The 18,793-nt window shown below is 40.5% G+C and overlaps 1 protein-coding gene across 2 annotated transcripts in view; it reads right to left on the bottom strand.

Annotated features, from left to right (window-relative positions):
- NOX4 (NADPH oxidase 4) overlaps positions 1-17,464 on the bottom strand; it is a 180,071-nt gene extending 162,607 nt beyond the window's left edge. The window contains exons 1-2 of one of the 2 annotated variants that reach the window (XM_040256520.1): positions 17,324-17,464; positions 16,516-16,611 (exon numbers count right to left, since the gene is read on the bottom strand). In XM_040256520.1, coding sequence (XP_040112454.1) covers positions 16,516-16,611; positions 17,324-17,380 — 153 coding nt within the window. In that variant the 5' untranslated portion in view covers positions 17,381-17,464. Of the gene's footprint in view, positions 1-16,515; positions 16,612-17,323 lie in introns of those variants that run through there. The other variant, XM_040256521.1, reaches the window with a different exon arrangement.
- Between the last annotated feature and the right edge of the window lie 1,329 nt (positions 17,465-18,793).

Raw genomic sequence — 18,793 nt, 5'->3', positions numbered from 1 at the left:
CACGTAAATATACAAATTAAATAATACTTAAAATATTCACCACATTCACCCCTTCAGTCACCCAATAGCCCTAAGATTTCTCACTGAAAACAAGCTATTATAATCAAATGTCTTATTGTTTTAGAACTGTACCCTGTGTGATATCACCTCCACTGTTGTCATCTAACTAAAACCATTATAATAAAGTAAATGCCAAAATCTTATATTTGTTACAATATGAACAAATTTGTAGTCTTCCATCTCAAGAAAACCCAGTAGGCAGTTTTTAAATTATAAAACTAGCGAACTACCTTAAAATATTCACACTGTAATAGCATGCTCTGTATTCATCATGATGTCTCTTGAAGTAGCGGGGAATACATGTCTATTTCTAGGAGGACAAGCAAGTAAAATGTGGCCGGTGCAAACTATGGAATAGTATACAGCAGCTAGAGGCAAAGAAGCAAAGAAATGCACAGTCACATGGAGAGACTCAAACATAATTTGTTGTTGCTATCTAGTCACTAAGTCATGTCTGAATCTTTGCGACCCCATGGACTGTGGCCCACCAGGCTCCTCTGTCCATGGGATTTTCTAGGCAAGAATATTGGAGTGGTTTGCCATTTCTAGGAGATCTGTTCAGCCCAGGGATTGAATCTGCATCTCCTGCATTGGCAGGCGGATTCTTTACCACTGAGCCCCCAAGGAAGCCCTTGAAACACAATACCAGATGAAGAAAAGCGAGAAAGAGAGTTCTTAGCACAAAGCCATTCTTGTGCATTAAAAAAGCAAGCAAAAAATACATGCATATAAAACACCAATAGAAGGATAGATGTCCACACACTATTAGAAAAGTTGCCAATGTTGGGAGGAAAACGGGATTACAGAACGAGGAGTGATTAAGGGATTAGTAGACAAATAAACAGTGAATAAAGAAAGCAAGGGCCTGGCACAGACCCATGAAGATTGGGTGCTGCAAGCTAAGGTATATATTTAAACGCTCTCTACCCAATAGCAGAAACACAGGTTTTTTAAATCCTTTGTTTTTCCAGAGAGGATCTATTGCTAGTGTCCTATGAAATTGGTCTTCTTCATATGAACCTCAATCTTTGATTTGCTCAATGGAAAGTTTTAAAAAGATCAACAAATTTGGAGCTAAAATTTGAAAACTACTGCCAATTGAAAAGCAATTAATTGTGATGGTCCCCAATGTCTCAGAGGTAAAGAATCTGCCTATAATGAGGGAGACGCAGGAGACTTGGGTTCAGTCCCTGGGTCGGGAAGATCTTCAGCAGGAGGAAATGGCAACCCAATCCAGTATTCTTGCCCGGACAATCCCATGGACAGAGAAACCTGGCAAGCTACAGTCCAAAGGTAATGAAGAGTCTAACACGACTAAGCAATCAAATCATTTTGAAATTATAAAGAAGAAAAAAAATGTATACTATAATTTGTAAACTATCATCTTAAATATTGAGTTGACCAAAAAGTTCGTTTGGGTTTTTCCATACCATCCTATGGAAAAACTTGAACTTTTTGGCCAACCCAATTCTTCAGAATTTATACATTTCCACAAAATTAGACATTAACTTCTCTTAGTTTACCTAGGAAACTTTCAGTTATTGGGAAACATTTACAAATACATTTCAATATAAAAACATTCTGAACTTCAACAGTTTTTCCTGAAAGAAATGAATCTAGCATTTTCATGAATTTGTCTACTATCACTTGGCATCAGAAGGAAAGTAAGAAACACAACTCATTTCTTCCTCATCTTACTTTATGCTTATTTCAAACCAGTAATAATAATAATGATAATAATCCTATAAAAGAGAAATAAGGTTAAACTATTCAAAATTGCCATTTTTTAAGTCAAAATGTTTCAATATTGGAATTTTTATTTAGTTCAATTTAATAACATAATTCTCAGTTTAAAACTAAGTAAGACTTTGAAGATTTCAATTAATTACTTAAAGATACAGTTACTAAGATGTAAAGTCAAGATTTCAACTTAGGTCAATTTGTCCCCAAAATTCATGTTCTCTTCACTGTATTATGTTGCTGCCATTGATAATCTGAAATTTTCACAGATATTACTATACTTGAAATTTAAGCTAATAGTTTCTCTGTGCCAAGGAAAAGGCAATAGCAGACTCTTGGCTTTAATAAGAATTAGAATAAGACAAATTAAATTTCATGTATCTAAAATCTGTGGATTGAACAAAGTATATTTTCTCCTTTATGCATAACACACTCAAGCTTTAAAACCAGTACAAGTCTAAGACTAGTTTTCTTCAGGGAAATCGAAATGAAGGAAACCCTGTAGATGCATTATGATCCAGGAAACTAAACTTTTCGGATTTTCATTTGACTCATTTTTCACTCTCTTATGTTTTAAAAAATCCACAAGATCAAAGCAGTTGAGAATTTCAATGATGGGTTTTACATAATCCAAGCCAAGGCCCAAATCCCACAAAAATTTTGTTGTAGGTAATTCTCCAAGCCAGCCTTTAGCAAAACGTGAACCGTGAATTTCCTGATGTTCAAGCTGGTTTTAGAAAAGGCAGAGGAACCAGAGATAAAATTGCCAACATCCACTGGATCGTGGAAAAAGCAAGAGAGTTCGAGAAAAACATCTATTTCTGCTTTATTGACTATGCCAAAGCCTTTGACTGTGTGGATTACAAGAAACTGTGGAAGATTCTGAGAGAGATGGGAATACCAGACCACCTGACCTGCCTCTGGAGAAATCTGTATGCAGGTCAGGAAGCAACAGTTAGAAATAGGAAAAGGAGTACGTCAAGGCTGTATATTGTCACCCTGCTTATTTAACTTCTATGCAGAGTACATCATGAGAAACGCTGGCCTGGAAGAAACACAAGCTGGAATCAAGATTGCCAGGAGAAATATCAATAACCTCAGATATGCAGATGACACCACCCTTATGGCAGAAAGTGAAGAGGAACTAAAAAGCCTCTTGATGAAAGTAAAGAGGAGAGTAAAAAAGTTGGCTTAAAGCTCAACATTCAGAAAACGAAGATCATGGCATCTGGTCCCATCACTTCATGGGGAATAGATGGGCAAACAGTGGAAACAATGTCAGACTTTATTTTGGGGGGCTCCAAAATCACTGCAGATGGTGATTGCAGCCATGGAATTAAAAGACGCTCACTCCTTGGAAGAAAAGTTATGATCACCCTAGATAGCATATTCAAAAGCAGAGACATTACTTTGCCAACTAAGATCTGTTTAGTCAAGGCTATGGTTTTTCCAGTAGTCATGTATGGATGTGAGAGTTGGACTGTGAAGAAGGCTGAGCACTGAAGAACTGATGCTTTTGAACTGTGGTGTTGGAGAAAACTCTTGAGAGTCCCTTGGACTGCAAGGAGATCCAACCAGTCCATTCTGAAGGAGATCAGCCCTGGGATTTCTTTGGAAAGAATGATGCTAAAGCTGAAGCTCCAGTACTTTGACCACCTCATGCGAAGACTTGACTCATTGGAAAAGACTTTGATGTTGGAAGGGATTGGGGGCAGGAGGAGAAGGGGACAACAGAGAATGAGATGGCTGGATGGCATCACGGACTCGATGGACGTGAGTCTGAGTGAACTCCGGGATTTGGTGATGGACAGGGAGGCCTGGCGTGCTGCGATTCATGGGGTTGCAAAGAGTCGGACACGACTGAGCGACTGAACTGAACTGAATGAATGTAATATAGAGAATGTGAAAGTGAAAGTCGCTCAGTTGTGTCTAACTCTTTGCAACCCTGTGGACTATACAGTCCAGGGAATTCTCTAGGCCAGAATACTGGAGTAGGTAGCCTTTCCCTTCTCCAGGGGATCTTTCCAACCCAGGAATCGAACCCAGAGATCTTGCATTAGCAGGCGGATTCTTTACCAACTGAGCCACAAGGTAAGCCCAAGAACATTGGAGTAGGTAGCCTATCCCTTCTCCAGTGGATATTCCTGACCCAGGAATCAAACCGGGTTCTCCTGCATTGCAGGCAGATTCTTTACTAATTGAGCTACCAGGGAAACCCGAATGCCCAACAACAAATGCCATTTCCCAAGTGGAAGAAGAACTTTCACACTGAAACTCTACATTCTTGTGGTTTGAGTGATTTTTTTTTTTTTTTCAATTTGGAATCCATTATTATATACTGCTGATATCTGCTTGGTTTTCCCTTTAGATACTCTGAGCTATGGGATAAAAGAAAAGAAAATTGTATCTTCACCTTTGTTTGAATAACTCTAAGCACTTTACCGGAGAAAGCAATGGCGACCCACTCCAGTATTCTTGCCTAGAAAATCCCATGGGTGGAGGAGCCTGATAGGCTGCAGTCCATGGGGTTGCTAAGAGTCGGACATGACTGAGCAACTTCACTTTCACTCTTCACTTTCATGCATTGGAGAAGGACATGGCAACCCACTCCAGTGTTCTTGCCTGGAGAATCCCAGGGACGAGGAGCCCGGTGGGCTGCCGTCTATGGGGTCGCACAGAGTCGGACACGACTGAAGCGACTTAGCAGCAGCAGCAGCAGCAGCAGCAAGCACTTTACTAATGTGCTTTGGGGCCCATGCTTTTCAAACCAAGAAAATTAATACAGCTTAAAAGCCCAAAGTAACTTATCAAAAGTAACTCGGCCAAGCAAAGTCAACGAAAGATAAAAAATACTCTAATCATCCTATCTCATCAGTGTTTTCAACAAACAGTTCTTATTTTCTTGTTCCACAACTAACTCTTTTTAGAGCATCCTTGAAATCCATATTCCTGCAAGGGGTGGGGTGACAGAGAGTTCAAGGATAAAATGCCAATTGGAAGGCACGTAAGACGGGGTATATTGCAAGGAAAGGAAGTCAACAAAGAGAGCCAAAATTTAAGGAGGGGAAGAGAAACTTGTTTGGATCATTACCCCTTCAGATCCTTCCAATGAACCTGAGCTTTCTAAGATTATATTCAAGAAAATTACTTGAAATTTAAAATCAGCTATGTGAAAATACTATCATATGAAAAATGACTATAGTCAGAAAGGCATTCACCATAGATCATTTCTTAAATGTATCTTGGTGTTCACATACCCATTTTTTAAAAAATCTCAGATATATAAGATGCTTTTATTGTGTACATTACTCATCTCTTCTTGCCTTAAACTATATTAGACCTCTGGTATTCTTGATAAGTGTCTGGAGACCTTTAACAATGTCCAAATCAATGAAAACCATCAAACCATGAAACTTTTGCCTATAAAATACGTGTTGAAATCGTTTATCCATAAATAGAAGTCATTGTCAAATTCAACTTTCCAATTTCTAAAACTGTAAACAAATTTGATTGGTCATGCAAATACTATCTTCTTCTTTATGTACTTTTTCTTTAACCCCATTTCTAGAACCGAAAAGAAACTACATTTGGCAAGGCTATTTATTACATCAATTTTTATCACATCAAAAAGCTGCATTAAGACATGGATACCAGGTAATTTATTCTAAAGTCTCACTGTTAGTTCATGTCTTGGCAATTATTAGTTACAAGTCACAGCCCTTTAATATCCCACTTCAGTAATCAACACTGTAAATGTAAAATATATTAGATGTTAAGGGTACCCTGTTGCTTTTCTGTCACGAAAATGAAATCTTCTCATTTCTTTGTCCAAACCATCCTTTACAACTCCCAAATGAGCTCTGATAAGGTACCAATGGCTGGAGCCTTAAAAGCTGTGAAGAATGAACAGCAGACAGAAACAATATGTAATAATGACCATTCTTTTTTCCTTCTGTGATGCTTTCAATTCTTCAAAGCAGTTTGCTATTTGTTAAGTCAGACCTAATGCTCAGTACAACACTCTTGAGATAAGTAGGATCATTTCATCATGTTTTAATGGGAATACAGAACAGGTAAGTGGATTTCGGTATATGAATATGAAGGATGAGAGAAGAGGGAAGGAAAGCTGGCATTCTGGAACTCTTACTACATAATAGGCTTTGCGCAAGGTACTTTAATCCTTGAGCACATTATTTATAATTTCCATGCTTCAGCTTCCCCTTTTGCTTAAAGAAATTATCACATCTTGCCTAGAAGAACAACTCAGTGAATGTCGGCCCTAGCTATTATTGTTATTATTTCTTTTCATTTCCTTTAAGGTTCACAGTAATCTTGTGAAAGAGTCATTCAGTTTAGTTCAGTTCAGTTGCTCAGTTGTGTCCAGCTCTTTGCGACCCCATGGACTGCAGCACGCCAGGCCTCCCTGTCCATGACCAACTCCCGGAGTTTACTCAAACTCATGTCCATCAAGTCGGTGATGCCACCCAACCATCTCATCCTCTGTCGTCCCCTTCTCCTCCCACCTTCAATCTCTCCCAGCATCAGGGTCTTTTCCAGTGAGTTGGTTCTTTGCATCAGGTGGCCAAAGTATTGGAGCTTCAGCTTCAGCATCAGTCCTTCAAATGAATAGTCAGCGCTGATTTCCTTTAGGATGGACTGGTTGGATCTCTCTGCAGTCCAACGGACTCACTAGAGTCTTCTCCAACACCACAGTTCAAAAGCATGAATTCTTCGACACTCAGCTTTTATAGTCCAACTCTCATAATATATAACTACTGGAAATAGGCTTTACTTCCCTTGTTTTTCTGTTGAAGACTCCAAAGTTCAGTGAAGATTAATAAAAGCTTTTCTGAATAAAATGTGCTCTATCTCAAGCTGAAATTTCACTCAGCAATCATAACCAAGCTAGTGCAAATTTTGTGTCAATTACAAATAGCAATGTGGAGCCTTCCTTTGTCCAGAAGGATCAGGGGGGTAGCGAGAGGTCAAAGGAAAGGAAAAGTCATTCTCTCCTAATGTCATCTGTCATATGTTCAGCAAATTCCTCCTATCTCATCTCTCTGAATTCCTTTAATATTTTTATTGATAAGCATAAATAATTTATATTACCATTTACTGCTATTAATAGTATTAACACCTTAACATCAAATAATATTACTTGATATTTACAATAATGCTATCTTTTGCTATGCACATAGGCACCAATGGCTAAACATTTCACTAACATTTTCTCATGGAATTCTCACAACCAACCTAATAGTAAGGTTAAACTTAACCTTATAGATGAGTTAAACTTAGATTTAGAGAAGTAATTTGCCAAAATCATAAAGGGAAATAAATGAATGCGTGAGCCAGGATTCAAACTCATATCCATATAGCCCCAAGGTTACAATCTTGTGAATACGGAATTAAGGATCAGTGTTCAACACAATGCTTAGCATGATAAAATAGTAACACTGACTAGAGTTAAAAGACCTACAGTCCATATTCAACTTTGCACTGAATACATAAGGAAGGCCTTTCCCTGTATTAAATCTATCAAATGAGACAAATGAACTAGAACAATACCCAAGGTACTATAACATTCTGCAGTTCCACAAGCTTCATTCCCTCAGGCTGGGTGCTCTGTAGGAGAAAGTATACAGCCTTCAGAACTGTGAGGAGATGAATTTCTGTTGTTAAAGCCACCCAGTCTGTGGCCCTTTGTTATGGAAGCCTAAGCAAATTAATGCAGTAGGAATCAGCTAGGATTTCCAGGGGGTTCAGTGGTAAAGAATCCGCCTGCCAATGCAGGAGACACCGGAGAAGTGGGTTCAATCCTTGGGTTGCAAAAATCTGCTGGAGGAAAAAATGGCAACCCACTCCAGTACTGTTGCCTGAAATATCCCACGAAGAGAAGAGCCTGGCAGAGTATAGTCCATAAGGTCGCAAAGAGTCGGACCTAACTGAGCGACTGAGATAAAAAACACAGAATAAGGCGTACAAGTCTGCTGCAGGTTTAAGAGTAATCCATAAACTATAATCTTACCTTTACTTATTAAGACAAAACACACAACCACACAAACAAACGGTCTTACTTAGAAAGATTAGAAAATTCCAGGCTCTAACCCTCTTTTGCCTCAGAACCTCCCTGGAGGAGCAGAATGACAGTGCGGTCTTTAATATGAGACAAACGTGGGCTCGAATTGGGCTTCTCTAATTGTTAGCTGGGTGACCACGGGGAAGTTACCTAACCACTCAGAATCTGTTTCTCAATTCTGTAAAAAGTGATCATTCCTATCCTCCAGGATTATTATAACGATTAAATTTAATATGGAAAGATTAAATGAGATGACAAAAGACCAAGGAACTAATCATGCCTGGTGCATGAAAGTGAAAGTCGCTCAGTGGTGTCCAACTCTTTGCAACCCCATGGACCCTACAGTCCAGGGAATTTTCCAGGCCAGAATATTGGAGTGGGTAGCCTTCCCCTTCTCCAGGGGATCTTCCCAACCCAGGGATCGAACCCAGGTCTCCCACATTTGTAGGTGGGTTCTTTACCAGCTGAACCACAAGGGAAGCCCAAGAATACTGGAGTGGGTAGCCTATCCCTTCTCCAGTGGATCTTCCTCACCCAGGAATCAAACTGGGGTCTCCTGCATTGCAGGCAGATTCTTTACCAACTGAGCTATCCGGGGCATGAAATGTGATTAATAAATGCTTATAGTTTGTATTAGGTTGAATCACAGGAAACGGCCGATTGTTGTTGTTCAGGTGCTAAGTCTTTGGCACCCCATGGATGACAGTACACCAGGTTTCCTTGTCCTTCACTATCACTTGGAGCTTGCTCAAACTCATGTCCAGTGAGTCGATGATGCCATGTAACCATCATCCTCTGTAACTCCCTTCTCCTCCCGCCTTCAATCTTTCCCGGCATCAGGGTCTTTTCCAATGAGTCCACTCTTTGCATCAGGTGGCCAAAGTATTAAGAGTTTCAGCTTCAGCACCAGTCCTTCCAATGAATATTCAGGACTGATTTCCTTTAGGATGGACTGGTTGGATCTCCTTGCTGTCCAAGGGACTCTCAAGAGTCTTCTCCAACACCACCATTCAAAACCATCAGTTCTTAAACACTCAGCCTTCTTCATGGTCCAACTCTCACATCTGTACATGACTACTGGAAAAACAATAGCTTTGACTATACAGACCTTTGTCAGCAAAGCGATGTCTCCACTTTTCAATATGCTGTCTAGGTCTGTCTTAGTTTTTCTTCCAAGAAACAAGCATCTTTTAATTTTGTGGCTGCAGTCACTGTCCACAGTGATTTTGGAGAATAAAAAAATAAAAACTGCCACTGTTTCCACTTTTTCCCCATCTATTTGCCATGAAGTGATGGGACCAGATGCTATGATCTTAGCTTTTTGAATGGTGAGTTTTAAGCCAGCTTTTTCACTCTTCTCTTTTACTCTCATCAAGAGGCTCTTTAGTTTCTCTTTGCTTTCTGCCATCAGAGTGGTATCATCTGCATATCTGAGGTTGCTGATATTTTTGTTCCATTAAAATAGCAATCCCATATGGTTCAGGCTAACACTAACGTTGACTAAAGGCAAAAGAGCCCAGTGGTTAACAGTACAAGTTCTAGAATCAGTATGTCCGAGCTAGCAATCTGGCTCTGTCACTCATCAGCAAGTTACAGAACTTCTCTAATTCAATGTCATAGCTTCAAAACCAAAAATTAAAAATATCTACTCCATAGGATGGATGAAAAGGTTAAATAAATTAATCTAAGCAAAGCTCTCTGAGTAATACCTGGTGCTTAGTCCTCAATGAATTGATATTATTAACAATGAAATGAGGGAAGTAAAATTGAAAATCTTGGAAACTAATTTCAAATTTCAACTCTACGCTGTTTTGGATGGTACTGATAAAAGAGAATTATACAATGGACACTTAGCTGAGTATAACAAAGAAGTTAAACCTTGTGCTAAAATTCTAGCAAACATCATGTAATCAGAAAAAAAAATACAAATACATCTCATAATCCTTACCAACATGTCTGAAACAAGTCTAAAACAACTGTAAGGCTGGAAATATACATTATCCTGGGTATAAGTCAATAATTTTCCATAACTTCCTGAATTGTTCAATACCTTTAAACAGGAAAAGCTAGTAACCTACAGAGTATGGAGTGTAATGTATCTTACATACATCTGTCTATCGAATTGTTCATTATAACAGGCTGAATATTGGAATGAGGAACAATGAACCAGGAGAATGACCAAGCCACCAGTTGAGTCGGTGATAATGAGCTCATTACCAACCTCATTTTTCTATTTGGGAAAATCTAACTAAAGACATCAAAGTTCTCTTTCAAGTCTAAAACTACATGAATCTCTATCTCTTATAAAAGAATTAAGTACATCATGACTGCCTCAATGTAATGGAACTAATTTCACCTGTCAATAAGCAATAAACAAGAAGCTTAACACCTTAGCAGAATGTTAAGAATAAACACAAACACACAAAAAATAACTTATTGAAAAGTATCCTTTGAATTGAAACCACAATATTCTGAGCAGTAAAAAGAAAGAGTTAATGATCAAGCCCTTTCTGAAATTGATAGGAGGCATATACTCCTTCTCAGCAGAATTACAGCTGCCTAGGCCAGATGTAGAAGGAAATGGCAACCCACTCCAGTATTCTTGACTGGGGAATCACAGGGATGGAGGAGCCTGGTGGGCTGCCGTCTATGGAGTCGCACAGAGTTGGACACGACTGAAGCGACTTAGCAGCAGTAGCAGCAAGCCAGATATGGGCTTTCCTGGTGACTCAAGACGGTAAAGAAGCTGCCTACAACGTGAGAGACCCGGGTTCAATCCCTGGGTCAGGAAGATCCCCGAAGAAGGGATTGGATACCCGCTCGAGTATTCTTGCCTAAAGAATTCCATGGACAGAGGAGCCTGGCGGGCCACAGTCAATGAGACTGCAAAGAGTCAGGCATGACTGAGCGACTAACACACACACACACACACACACACACACACATACACACACACACACACACACACAGAGGTCAGCTATAAAACCAATGCTGACTTAAAATCCTAGGTCCTTCACACAGAGACGCCAATCTCCAACCTTAAGAAATTCACATGACATCAGATTTCAATCTCTGAGAAATGTTAATTCTGATATCGCTCAACTCTTGTCCAACTCTTTGCGACCCCATGGACTGTAGCCTATCAGGCTCCTCTGTCCATGGGATTTTTCAGGCAAGAGTGCTGGAGTGGATTGCCATTTCCATCTCCAGGGTATCTTCCCGACCCAGGAGTCGAATCCAGGTCTCCTGCATTGCAGGCAGACACTTTACCGTCTGAGCCACCGGGGAAAACCGTTAATACAATTCCTGCTGCTGCTGCTGCTGCTGCTGCTGCTGCTGCTAAGTCGCTTCAGTCGTGTCCGACTCTGTGCGACCCCATAGACGGCAGCCCACCAGGCTCCTCCATCCCTGGGATTCTCCAGGCAAGAACACTGGAGTGGGTTGCCATTGCCTTCTCCAATGCATGAAAGTGAAAAGTCAAAGTGAAGTCCTAGGACACTTGAAAGGGTGAATTGTTAATGTTTCTAAATCACTTGAAGGATAATGATTGACCAAAGAAAGATCATCACTGTACAATTCGAAAAACCTCAATGCTTACAAATTTCTTCCAGATTACACAGGTATCTCAATAAGAATTTAAAAATAAAAAAAAAATCTTCATGTCCATTCAGCAGATCTAAAACAAAATTGTGAGATTAAGCAAAAAAATTAAATTCTCCTTATGGTACTCCGAGAAAAACTAGGTTGAAACTGAAAAATCCATACACAAATGTTAGCTTTGGGGAAAAAAATAATAAAACAGACACACTGAATCTGGTACCACAAAATCCATTCTCTTGTCAAATTAAAATGCTTATACCAATTAAATTATATCCTGTAATCATTAAAATGTCAGAAAGAGAACTCAGAAATAGATGACTATGATATGAGGGCTCCTGATATGAAAATATCCTGAGTTAAATTTGCCTCAACATTTCAAAAAACTCAGGAAACTCTCAGAGTCTGTCACAACACATTAGCACTTGCTATTAAAGTACTATGTACATTTTCCATTCCTTGAAAAGAAATAAATAAAAAACAAATTTCACCTTAAGTGATCAATGGAGTCCTTTATTTAAAGCACCGTAGACGAAAAAAGTTGTTTGGTTTGTTTATTTGAGTGTTTGCTCTGGTTTTCTTCAAAATATTTTTTCCCTCTCTTAGCTAATTTTAAGATTCTAATATTCACAGCATGTCATAATTAAACATCTCCTAGGAAGTGCACAGTCTGATTAGCACATTAACTCAGGCATAAACCAGCCGTGACCATGTAGCCTCCAGGCCTGGGTCAAACCAGTCTGGGAAAAAACAGTTCTGATGAAAATTCCTACGAAGACATATTAAGTCCCAAGATTATTTTATCTTCCATCATTTATGATCTTCTTTTCCCTAGCAGTTCTTGTGTAATTTTTTAACCCTTAACTGTGGTCTGAGAACAGTCACTTTAGCCTATTAGGAATAAAAATGATAACTCTAGTTCTGAGGATTAAATAATTTTAGCATTTTTCTCAAAGGCTCCCACCTCCCAGGAAGCAGAGAAGATTAAGTCAAAAATATTTTTACAGTTACACACCAATTACTAGAGCCCACAAGCTCCCATTCAAAATTAACTCCTGTTCAGGAAAGGGGGAGTCAGAGGACTACCCATATCCTGATTTCTTTTTATGTGGCTGACTGGTGGCTAGTTGCTTGCCTTAAAGCAAAATGATGAATGCATTTGGCCATGAAGGTAATAAAATCTCCCCACGGCCAGCATGTGTAGTGTCCAAAATGGTAGCCACTAACCACATGTGGCTACTGAGCATGTGAGATGTGTCCAAGGCCACCAAGGAACCGGATTTTTAGGTTCATTAATCTTACTAATTTAAATCAAAAAAGCTGATATTCACTTGTGTTAGTGGAAAATCCTTATATTTGGAACAACCTGGATATCTTACAGATTAAAGAGTGAATCCACTTTTTCATCTGTAAAAATTTTATGAAACTTAAAGACAGGCCAAGTAATTCTAGTGGCTGAGTTGTGATGTACATAAGTGGAAAATATACACTATATTTCAAATAGGCAAAAACAATGTAAAATATCTCATCAAAAATTTTTCAAAGTACTGACCACATGTTGAATGCTTCAATCTATTACAATACCTTCAATATATTATTTTAAATAAAATATATTAAAGTTAATGTCACTGGCTTCTTACTCTTTTGAAGTACTAATGGGAAATTTTAAGTCCTGTATGAGTCACATTATATATCTGTCAGGCACAGCACTGATAAAGATCAATACTAACCAGTGACATGACTATCTGAGACGGGCCAGTGAAGTGGTTTAGAAATCTGTGCAGTATGAAAAAAAAAAGCAAAAGTCCAGACAGCACTGTATATAGATCCTAACTTTGACATTGACCAACCAAAGGGATTTCAGCAGCCATTCATGCAGAGTCCTCAGCCTATACTTCCCTGGTACAATGGGGAAGAACAGTTTCCTAGTTAAACACAATATTTGTAAAGTGACTAGTATAACATCAGTTTAAATAAACAGTCAAATAAATTGTTTTTCAATAGAAAGCAGAGATTTTTAGACTACTGCAAAGAATTTACTGCTTCTCAATGTCTATGCCTTCCTGCAAATGAGCTATATCCTATGGACACTTTCTTCCTGTAATATTAGTCCAACTTTATTATTACCTTACATTTTACAGATGAATAATGACAACCTTAGACTAAATGCTATTATCAAAATGTTCAACAAATGGAAGCTTTGTTTCCATAGTGTTTTAAGGTGGTAGCAATCAAGCTCATTTCCAGAAATATCATCATGATTTTTATGAACTTAAAATTTACCTAAAAGAGACTTATCAGAATACCTATGTCATTTTCAGGATTTCTATCATGGTGGGACCATGTTCTCGTGACTGTTTGGTAGGCTCTAAGAAAAACTGCTCTAAGGCATAAAGTTTATACTATACAGTTATTAAATATGTAAAATGTGGGAGTCTACAATATTTATTTTTAAAATTAATTATATCTCATTGTTCTACTGTATTTCTTTAAATACAAAAAAAAATGCTTGCAAATTCTTTTACTAGGAAACAGTACCATAATCATCAAAAGATTAGGAAGGATAAGCCTAAGACAAATAAAATTAAATACTCCTTCATTAAGCAAATAGTCAAACTATAGATAGAATTCCTTTTTCACTAAAATGACAGATATCTATTCCAAATGGTGTAGATAAACTAATGACTAAAAAATTCATATAGGTGATTAATGAAAAGTAAGACATGTGGAAGTCATCTTTCTTCTTTAGTCATGATGTCAAAAAGAAAAGCTGTCCTCTTCCACAGTGACTCTTCATAAGATATGGACTCCTAACTACATGGTTAAGGCTCAACTATGGTGATTCTTATGTTTCTATGGAAACTAATTTACAATGATCCTGCTCTTCTTCAATCTGCCTCTTGCACATGGTACTCACAGTCTTCCATTTAGTCCTTTTATTATTTTTTTGTCTTCATTCATCTGATCAATATTTATTGAGCCCCTGCTTAGTACCAGGCCTATAATTCTGCGGGTCTCACCACTGAACCTCACTAGCCTATCATCTTACACAAACAAAACCACTAAAGTGGGATGATGTAGAAGGAGGTGAAACATATAATTCAGTTAGTTGGGTTGTATATGTGCGTGTGTGTATGTATTCTTCATATTTGACTTGTCACCAAAATATATTTGAAGTTGTTACACAGCATCCAAACTAATAAAAAACTAACATGTTGGTTTCCAACATAATTATTTTTTAAGTAAATTATCATTTTAGTTTACACTGTGTCATAAAGCTGAAATTCCAAGTTTAATTATGTCTTTCCACGTTGTCTAGGCTTATATTTTATATTATTACATCTACGTCCCGATCAAGATTCACCATTTTCCAAAGCAAAGTTTGCCATCATAACTCTCAAGAGTTTTCTCCAAGTTGTTCAACAAGTATAATGAATAGGTCAGACCTATGTTGTGCTGCAAAACCTCCTGTTTGCTAGTTTACACCCCAAGGGGATTTCTAGGAAACAAAGTAACATGACAGACCAGTAAACTTTCATGTTTTTCTTAGAGAAAAAAATTTTAACTTGCTTATTGAATTACAAGTATTTATTTGTTAGAGCATCCATTAGACTGTAAGCAACTTGAAGACACAGGAGAGAAGTTACTCTTTATGTGCCCATTTGAAAAGTGAAGATTTCATGACAGTTTTCTGTATGGCTGAATGGAGGGTTGGTAGGAAGAAAGAAAGAAATGTTCAGATTTAGGAATTTAATCTTTGCGACTATTTTTATCAATCCATTTAAAATACAGATGTTGGGTGATTACGATGTGTCAATGCAGGCTCATCAAATCGTAACAAATGTACCACTCTGGTGGGTGATGTTGATCATGGGAGAGGCTACGCATGTGTGAGGATATGAGAACATACAAGAAATCTGTGCCTTCCCCTCCATTTTACTGTGAACTCTAAATAGCTCTAAAAAAATTCTTTAAAAAAGTTATTAAACTTTAAAAATACCAACTGTATGAACAACAGATAATGAAAACAGTGCTTTATAAAATAAAATACAAATCAATTAGTTCAGCCTCAATTTATCGCAATCTTAATATGTGCCAAGCAGTACTATAAAAGCTGAGGTTTAAAGAAAAATAAGATTTGTAACTATAAAAACAGGAAATGGAAGACTGGTTCCACTGAATTCATCTGAACTAATCATAATTGTAAACAGTCATTAAACCATGAAAAAGAAAATGATGCACCTCCTACTCAGAATGCATTTTCTTCTCCAATGAAAAGGAATGACAAAATCTGCTTTTTCGTATGCCCTAAGATTTTTCAATGTCTTATAGTTGTTTGTTTCTTAGAAAAAGCTATCTCCTTATACAAAGTAAGATGTGCTCAGTGATACCATTTTTGTTCAGGAGACAAGTAGGAAGGGGAAGGAGAGGAAGAATGAAAACAGAAACATCATGGAATATAAAAAAAGAGAAAAATATTGACACATGAGACAAATCAGAGCAAAATTTTGCACAATATTGTTCTCCTATTAGACCAGAACACCAGAACAATAATCAGCCACTAACCTAGGGCAAGCATTTGAGAGAAATGCCCAAGAATAAATAACTGCCTTAGAGACATACTGTGTGAGAACTGACAGTAAAAGGAAGCAGTGCAGAAATTCTCTGGATAAGCTGATGGGCAAGCTGAAGACTTGATTAGTGAGAATGAAAAGCCTGTCATGAGTTGGTCCCTTAAGTGAAGGAGACCCTTCAGGGCACTTTGCAGCTGGCAAGAAGTAACAACTTTTCTCAGGTATTACTAGCCTAACAGTCCTCTTTATAAGATTATCCTTGGCTCTTAAAAGAGTCAATCATTGTAACTTCCACGAGTGCAAATGATAAATCATGAAAACTTGACCACTTTAGAGACTAACAAACGCTCCTGAAGTGAACAACCCACCGAATGTTTCTTCAATAAATAGAAAAACTGCCCAAGTCTTGTAGCATCGTCTGCCCACCTTATACCCACTCCACCAGCTCACCCAAGGCCCACTTACCCCCAGCATCTGGTGGAGGTAGTGATACTCTGGCCCTTGGTTATACAGCAGGAAGGTTTTCCAGAAAAGCAGGACATTCAGGGAAAGCCAAATAAGCTAAATCATATGGAGAAAGAGAAAAAAGAATTAAGAATAAGTACTATCCGAAGAAACCTCAAGCACATTCGTCGGACACAATACGTTCAATGGAACCTCAATTAGTCGTTGCCAAAAGCTTTCTCAATTGACCAGCAAGCTGCAAACGACTAAAAGGAAAACGTATCTGAACTCAATCAGCCCCTGTACACCTGAGATTAAGTATTTGGGCTGCAACAGGTATCCTAAAGATCACAGATATCCCCTGGAGGACAAAACAAGACTAAGTGATGAGTGACATCACCAAGTCCCAAGCATTGTATGTTTAAGCTTTAAAAATATCCATTGAATGAAGAATAGATAATAAAGAAGAGGGCTTTGCTGTATAAAATAAAATCCGACAGAAATAATCTGGGAAAAGAGAAAAGAGGGGTGGGGGTGGTGAAGATGTTTAAGAGGTTAAAGGAAAAAAAGCTCTGTTAAGTAACAGGGATCTCCCTTCCTCCGCATCCGCTCACGCATCAAAGTGTAGGCAAGTTCCCAAGGGCTTGGAGGAAGGGAGGGAGGAGATGGTTATTATGTCCAGGTATTCCCGGCAGAAAGTTTGTGTTAGTGGAGGATGTTTTGCACTAGAGGCAAAACTTCCAGCTTCCCCCCCGCGCTCGCTCAGAGAATGAATCAAGATCTCTGCCCCAGAAACAAGACGCCGGGAGACCCTCGCCCGCCATCCTACCAGGCAGAGGTGTTTAACCCCTTCGTTGGCCAGCCAGCTCCTCCAGGACACGGCCATGCCGCCGGCCCGCGCGCCGCGCTCTCAGCCAGCCGGCCGACAAGCAGCGGCGGCCGCGGGCGCAGCGGCTCCAGCGGCGCGGCCCGCGGGGGGGGGGGGGGGGGGGGGGGGGGGGGGGGTGGGGGGGGCCGGGAGGAGACGGAGGGTCAAAGACCGAGTGGGAGCCCGGGGCCGGCACCGCGCCAGCCCGGGCGGGGTCTGCGCCCGGAGCCGGCTCTTCCGGGCGCCTCGGCCGCGGCCGGCGCGGGGTCTGCGCGGCGCCCCTGGCGGCCGGGACCCGCGCTCAGCGCGCGCGCTCCCCGCCGCGCCTGCCCTTTGTCTGCGGAGAGCCTGTTGTTGTGGCTGCCGCCGCGCGGGATGTCCCGGTCTGGGATCCGGGAGCGGGCCCAGCAGCCTCCAGCAGCCGGCCCCGCTTGGAAAGATAGCAAGATGCGGAGGAGGATGCTGAGACAGAGTGGGGACCTGCGCCGCCCTGGGACTCAAACACACACACAATGACACACAGGCACACGCGCACACACACACATACACCGGCCTGCCCCACTTCAGAAGACATGGCAAGATGTGGAGGAGGGTACTGAGACAGAGCGGGGACCTGCACTGCCCTTGGACACACGCACACACACGGACACACGCACACACACACACACACACACACACACCGGCCGGCCCCGCTTGGAAAGACAGCAAGATGTGGAGGATAGTGCTCAGAGTGGGGACCTGGGCCGCCCTTGGACACACACATACATCGGCCTGCCCCACTTGGAAAGACACACAGCAGTGTGTGGAGGATGGTGATTAGAGTGGAGACATTCGCTGCCCTTGACACACACACACACACACACACACCTGCTGGCCCGCTTCAAAAGACAGCAGGATGTGGAGGATGGTGCTCAGAGTGGAGACCTTCGCCGCCCTTGGACTCACACACACACACAGACACACACACACACACACCTCTGGTGTGGTGCTCATACAGAGTGGGGACCTTCGCCGCCCTTGGACACACGCAGACAGACACACACACACACACACACCTGCTGGCCCGCTTGGAAAGACAGCAGGATGTGGAGGATGGTGCTCAGAGTGGAGACCTTCGCTGCCCTTGACACACACACACACACACACACACACACACCAGCACACACACACACACACCAGCCTGCCCCCACTGGAAAGACACAGCAAGATGTGGAGGATGTTGCTCAGACAGAATGGGGACCTGCGCCGCCCTTGGACTCACACACACGAAGACACACACACACACACACACACCCCTACTCCTTTTGACTGGCCGGACCTTTGCCGCCCCTTGGACTCACACACACACACACACACACACCTACTCCTTTTGACTGCTCCCCCCCCCCCCCCGCAAAGGTCCCTCTCCGAGGCCCCGGCGGAAACCCGAGC

Source organism: Oryx dammah, unplaced genomic scaffold (assembly GCF_014754425.2).
Source record: "Oryx dammah isolate SB20612 unplaced genomic scaffold, SCBI_Odam_1.1 HiC_scaffold_15, whole genome shotgun sequence".
Lineage (NCBI taxonomy): Eukaryota > Metazoa > Chordata > Mammalia > Artiodactyla > Bovidae > Oryx > Oryx dammah.
The sequence above is the reverse complement of the archived record's forward strand: the minus strand, read 5'-3'. Positions and strand labels throughout refer to the sequence as shown.